The 6,852-nt window shown below is 55.7% G+C and overlaps 1 protein-coding gene across 1 annotated transcript; it reads left to right on the top strand.

Annotated features, from left to right (window-relative positions):
- The first annotated feature begins 2,160 nt into the window (after positions 1 to 2,160).
- On the top strand, positions 2,161 to 3,508 carry Foxl2 (forkhead box L2). Its single transcript, XM_008844105.2, is given in 2 exon segments — positions 2,161 to 3,262; positions 3,264 to 3,508. Coding segments are annotated over 2 exon segments (1,119 nt in total). The 5' UTR covers positions 2,161 to 2,362; the 3' UTR covers positions 3,483 to 3,508.
- The last annotated feature ends 3,344 nt before the right edge of the window (positions 3,509 to 6,852 follow it).

The raw sequence follows: 6,852 nt of genomic DNA on the forward strand, positions 1-6,852 counted from the left end.
CCAGCTGTTTCATTCCTTCTCAGGCCCTTCTGAGAGCCTTTCAGCAGCAGACCCAACCTGAATCATCACTCCTGCCCAGAGCCTGGGCACAGCTGACGTAAGGAAGAAAAACACCTGTACTCCTGCCCCCGGAAAACAGACACAAACATTTCGAAGAAGTGCTGTTTGCCACATGTGTATTACAGAACTGAGAGCTAGACCAGAAAAACATGCAAGCCACTTTAGGACGTTTTCAGTAAGGGCTGGAAGTGGGTATCTTGTCAGGAATTAAGGAGAATCTAGCTCCCTCTCACCCTGCTGACCTCTCCAGAGCCATCTTCAAGATGCTGAATTTCAGAAAGCCCCGCCACCCTTTATCTAAGTATGCAGACTGAGGCATGAGAAGACAGCATACAGCACAGGTAGATGGCCCTGTGGATGCTGGAGCTGCTGGCCACTGTAGGCTCCTGGGGCTTCTGGAGAACTCTCAGGAGTCAAGCAGCCTGGGAGAAAGAGAGATAGAGAGGCGCTGGGCTAACCATGTCAATCACGGACACACATCTGCAGGGCATTTGTTCAGAACACCTTCTACCACAAAGTGTCCTGGCACTCTCCTCAGCATCCAGGAGCTTGGGGTTTAGGATTCTGAAACACCAGCCTCTCTCACACTCCAAGCCTGCAGACTTGTGTTAAGGTTGAGTTAAATGGCACACCTGATGTTGATGCTGGCACAGATTTCCTGAGTCCGTTACTGTGCTTGTTGGTGTAACTGTATCCCCAGCAGACTTTTGTTGAAGATCTGTGAGAACACATCCCAAAACCTTTGGAGAGAGAAGATCAAAACTGTTGTCCATCGTGAGGTGATACATGTCTCCCCACATTGTTTTTCTTTCAAGTCTCTGACAGATTCACCTACACAAGGAGGGAAGAATTGTGAAAGAAAAAGAGAAAAGGGAAAAGAAGAGAGGAGAGAAATGCTATATCCCTACACCACGCTTACTCTGATAATCCATATGTGCCGTTTCATATTTGCGAGTAAAAATGCGTTATGCCTTGTAAATATAACTCTCACACCCTATGCATATTGCAGTACCTGTGATCTGAACGGCACATCTGAACTTGGACAGTTGGGATTTGATGCACATTCAAGGACAAACCCTCCTCATGTCTTCTACATGTGACTTCTCTGCACACACATACACAGTCCCCAAAGCCCAACGGCAACATTCTCATCGGTGTCCAAGCAGGACAAACGGGGCAGCTACTTGGTGTTAAAACACACGCTCAATAAGTGAAATTGCCAGGCGGATTCGAAAGATTCTGGACCCGGCGCGCAGAGAAGGGTCGAGTTCATTCAAGAGATTCAAGCGGTGCCCCTGGGCGCCTCTTCCCAGCGATTCCCCGTCCTACTCCAGTCGGGCCCAGTCACTCCCAGAGCTCCTGGGACAGAGCCGGCCGAGGTTTCTGCCTTCAGTGACCCGCGTTTTGGGCCGGTTTCCCTCAAGCCGCCGGACAGCTCTACCACTCCACCCCAACCCGGCCCCCTCTCTGTCTCGCCCCTCCCCAAGCCCCAGCAAAACCCAAAGGACTGAACGAAGGAATTTTCTTTCACCTGAAAGCTGCGAGGACGCTTGGAGCGCCTCTCCTCGCTGGGCACTGAGCTCCTAGGGCTCTGGCCGGGTGCAGGCAGCCCGACCTGGGCCTTCGGCATCTCCAGGCCCAGTCCGCGAAGTGAGCATCATCAGATTTCAAGGGCTCGAGAGAGCATGAGCCGGGCTTTCCGGTGGGCCCCTAAGACTCCGGGAGTCCGGGCAGGGCGGTCCAGGCTGTGCCGAGCTTTAACAAAAAAAAGAAAAGAAAAAATGACTTGGAGATGAACTCGCCGGTGCGCGGCTGGCTGTCCGGCTATAGGGGCGAAGGCCCCTGACGCAAGCGGAACTCGGCGGAGCCCATACGAATCAGAACACAGCGAGGCTCCTGGCGCGCTGGGGACTCCAGCAGGCAGCTCCGCCGGGGACGCGGGTCGCTCCTCGGAAAAGCGGGAGGTGGGGGGGAGGGGAGGGCGCAGTAGAGAAAACCCACCGAGGCGGGGACTGGCCTGGGCGGGGAGGGGCGGCGGGCCCGGAGTCCCTCGCTGTTGGGCAGACTCCGGATGGCCAGAGCCTGAGCTCCACTCCCGCCGGCCGCTCCCCCGGGGGGGGGGGGGGAGAAAGAAGAACGAGCGCAGTGCGAGGCCTCTGAGCAAGCAAGCACCGGCAGCATCCGCAATCTGCGCAAGTTGGAGACTCCGCCGGAACGGACCCCGGCACCCGACCAGACCCCAAGCCCAGCCTGCGCCTGGGGAGCAGAGCCGGGCCCGCTCGGGCCGCGCGCCGTCCTGGCCATGATGGCCAGCTACCCCGAGCCCGAGGACGCCACCGGGACCCTGCTGGCCCCGGACAGCGGCCGCGCACTCAAGGAGCCCGAGGCGCCACCTCCGAGCCCGGGCAAGGGCGGCGGGACCGCGCCTGAGAAACCCGACCCCGCGCAGAAGCCCCCTTACTCGTACGTGGCGCTCATAGCCATGGCGATCCGCGAGAGCGCGGAGAAGAGGCTCACGCTGTCTGGCATCTACCAGTACATCATCGCCAAGTTCCCGTTCTACGAGAAGAACAAGAAGGGCTGGCAGAACAGCATCCGCCACAACCTCAGCCTCAACGAATGCTTCATCAAGGTGCCGCGCGAGGGCGGCGGCGAGCGCAAGGGCAACTACTGGACGCTGGACCCGGCCTGCGAGGACATGTTCGAGAAGGGCAACTACAGGCGGCGGCGCCGCATGAAGCGGCCCTTCCGGCCGCCGCCAGCGCACTTCCAGCCCGGCAAGGGGCTCTTCGGAACTGCGGGCACCGCGGGCGGCTGCGGCGTGGCGGGCGCGGGGGCCGACGGCTACGGCTACCTGGCGCCCCCCAAGTACCTGCAGTCGGGGTTCCTCAACAACTCCTGGCCGCTCCCGCAGCCGCCCTCTCCCATGCCCTACGCCTCTTGCCAGATGGCGGCGGCCGCCGCGGCTGCTGCTGCGGCAGCTGCGGCCGCCAGTCCGGGCAACCCCGGTGCGGCCGCCGTTGTCAAAGGGTTGGCGAGCCCCGCCGCCTCCTATGGGCCGTACTCCCGCGTGCAGAGCATGGCGCTGCCGCCGGCCGTGGTGAACTCCTACAACGGCCTGGGAGGCCCTCCGGCCGCGCCCCCGCCGCCGCCGCACCCACACCCGCATCCTCACGCACACCATCTGCACGCGGCCGCCGCACCCCCCCCCCCCCCCGCCACACCACGGGGCTGCCGCTCCACCCCCGGGCCAGCTCAGCCCCGCCAGCCCGGCCACCGCCGCGCCCCCGGCACCAGCGCCCACCGGCGCGCCCGGCCTGCAGTTCGCCTGCGCCCGGCAACCCGAGCTCGCCATGATGCATTGCTCCTACTGGGACCACGACAGTAAGACCGGCGCGCTGCACTCGCGCCTGGATCTCTGAGCACCGCGTGCAGGCGCCAACCCATGCGAGGATGCAAGGACGCACCGTGCAGGCTCCGGTCTCAGCCCAGCCGCCAGCCGGACAGCGCGCACCGGGACACCCCGGGCCAGCACCCACCTCCCTTCTGCGCCCGCTCGCTTTCCCGGCTCCTCCGGTCCCCTTCACCTCCCCTCGGATGCTCTTCTCCCAGCCCTCTCTCTACGCCCGTGGCGCTCGCCCGGCCCGCGGCCGCCTCTCCCTCCGAGCGCTTTCTGCAGGCCTCTTCTTCCCGAGCCCCAGAATCCTGGCTGGACACCCCAGGCCAAAATTCACCTCCAGAGCGTGTCCGGGGCCGGCCGAGGTGCAGCAGAGAGCCGGCGGCCTGATCTCCTGCCTTCTCCTCCGGGTCTGTGGGCTCGCGCTCGACTTTCTAGCACCGCTGCCGCCCTGTCCTTGGCTAGAAGCGCTGGGCCAGCAGGCTAACAGGACCCGAGAGGCGGGAGAAAGGAACGAACGTGTCTGACAGCGCGATCCCTCCTGGAACTGCGCAAAAGTCCGGCCATCCATCGCTGGGGTTGAGCCGCAAGCGAGCCGCGACAGCCTCCTCCGCGGCCTGCCCGGGGGTTTACTCCACGTCCCGGCGCCCAGGGAAGCTGCGTTTCCTCCGCTCAGCACCGCACCGCCCCCGGCACCTCCAGGCCCCCGGCAGCTGGCTAAGATCTTGCTAAAAAAAAAAAAAAAAAAAAAAAAAAAAAAAATAATGGAAGTAAAACCTCACTAGCAACACATTCTGCACCAGAAGTTAGTAACGAGCAATCCAGCTCTGGCGTGGTGTCTCCCCAGGGATTAGAGTTCAGCCTGTCACCTCTGGACCCTGGGTTGCTGGGGCAGGTACTCAAAAATGTTAAAAAAATACTTTTTAAGGGAAAAACAATGAAAACGTTTAGCAGAAAAACCGGTTACGTGTTCCGGCCTTGGAGTTTGCTAAAACCAAACATGAAAATCAAAAGCTTTAGTGCGTCTCTTCTTTTTTTTCTGGAAGATTTGTGTAGAATTCTGGTGGCGACTTCAGAGAGCTGTGTTCAGAGGTAGGAGAAAATAACCGACAAAAGGAAGTTTTGTCCACAAATCCGGAGAGGTTTTCTCTCTCTTTATTTGAAAAACATATTCGAAATAAAATTTCCCGGGTTTTCCGATTCAAGGCCCCATGCCTGGAGATCGGGAGCTCGCTGCCGAGCAGGCATACATTTCGGGGATGGCTCTCCCCTCCCTGGTTTTTTGTTTTTCAATCCGTCTTGCTTCTCCCTTCTGGAGAAGGAGAAAGATGACACCCTGCAGAGGCAGGCCCAAACCGGCTATTGACCCCCAACCTGGTTGTTGTGTAATGTCTTTAGGGGACCAAATTTTCTAGCGAGAACTAGAGCACTTTTGTTGTATTTGTATGTGTGTGTGCGTGCCTTGTCAATTCCCAAATAAATTGTTTGTTTGTTTTTTTTCTTTTAACACGGACTTACATTATTTCTTTTGCGCCTTAGTTCAACAATTAATTAAGAGGGAGCTTTTCAGCAAAAATTGTCGTTATTTAAACTCTTGCCTAAACAAGAGCTGAGGGCAGTCAGGGTGGCTGGAGTTCAGTGCTGCCGCTCGCGTTTTTCCTTTGCTGGAGATGGTTTTCTGTCATAGCTAGTCTGTTGCGGCTGTAATCAGCCCCGCTCGTTGCCTAGGGACTGTGTAGTCATGACTTGTATTTTACACTCGTGTAAGTTTATATCTTGCCTCTTACACAACCGTACTAGGTCCATGCACTGTTTTCATTAGTATCCTCATACTTTTAAGTTTCTTGTGAGTCAAATGTATAACAGCCGGAAGAGTTGTTGGGTTTTTTTTTTTCTCATATATAAAATTCCAATTTCGGAAATACACTAGAAGCTGCAAACTTCTTTGCAAGTGTAATAAGTGATGCATTTCGTTGTTGCTTTAAGAGCCAGAATTCATTTACCTTGAGCTACGATAAGAAATTTGATTTTCAGGAGTTTGAATGTACTATATGGCTACATAAATGATTATTTGCTTTCTTTCTATATGCTGAAACCATATAACGAATTAAGATCCATGCTTCTGCAAAGACACACGGTGTTTGACAGCGTTTCCGCCTAAATTTCTGACTTGAGGTGGTTGGCTTTCTATTTGCGGTTGGGATGACAAATACCCGTGGGTCTCTTACAGAGGCTGGGCTTGGATGTAACGGGCTAAAGCCCCAGCTCAGACATGCACCCTTCATCAACTTTTCTCTCCGCCTGGATAGGAGTGGAAGCGGTTCAGAGAAGTGCGGTGAGTGCGGCGCTGAGCTAAAGGCTCTTCCCTCAATGGACTGTAGGTCTGACCATAGTCTCCGTGGTATCCTGGTTGTGTATTGGGATCCAGGGAAAGTGGCTACCATTCAGGGCACCCTCTCCTCAGGCAGGTATCTCAAGAGGAGGCTGCAAGGTAATCTAGGAAGCACTGTGGACTCTCAAAGATAGAGACTGGAAGCCTGTCCAGACACTGGGAATCTGCTGAAAAGAGAAGCTCTGTTGCGGAGAGCAGCAGGAGAGGCTGGTCAGACCTGGTGTTCAGGTGCTTCTGGGGGCACGGAGCTCCACTGTCTCACTAAGGGGAGTTGCAGAAAGACAGCATGCTGTTTGTGCTTGTCTATGTTTTCTGTGATGTGAACATAAATCCTGAGGACAGCTGTGTGGTTGCTAATGTGTTTATAGTGTCAGTTGTGTGTCTGGTGATAGGGTGGGCAGTGTGTGTTTGTCATTCACCTGCAGACAGGGCATATATTTGGGGCATTGTAACAGTCATGTGGCTAACATCTAGAGCATGCTTACTGGAACCACAGCATGTGTTGCATTCATACCTCACGCTGATATGTGCAGTTGTGTTCCTGGTGTGTATTTCTGGCTTGGTGAATGATAACAAAATATATACAGACTTTACTTCATCTGGCAGAGGCTCCCTGTTCTGGGGCTAGCTGTCAGCACCCTTTCAAAGTGCTGTCCTGAGTAGAAAACAGGGAAGCATAGATTCCCAGGCAGGGCTCTTGGTGGGCAGGTAGGAGCACAACTCCAGTGAAATGGGGAAGCTGGGTTAGGCCAGCACTAGGGAATGGAGCCTCTCTCTGCATCTGAGAACTGAAAAACAAGAGGCACCCAAGGCCGACAAGGTTTTGTCAAGTAAAGAAAATGAGATGAAGGAATTTCTAGGAGAGTTTACACAGAGGTGAGAGAAGGTAAGAGAAGGGAACCACTTCCCCATAGATACCTCCAGAAAGACATCTGTCTCTAATTCCAGCCCTAAGGGGTTCTCCAAAGCTCAAAGTTTGGTCATTTTTCCCCCAGTTGGGGAC

The sequence above is a fragment of the Nannospalax galili genome, unplaced genomic scaffold, assembly GCF_000622305.1.
Source record: "Nannospalax galili isolate Female #2095 unplaced genomic scaffold, S.galili_v1.0 scaffold482, whole genome shotgun sequence".
Lineage (NCBI taxonomy): Eukaryota > Metazoa > Chordata > Mammalia > Rodentia > Spalacidae > Nannospalax > Nannospalax galili.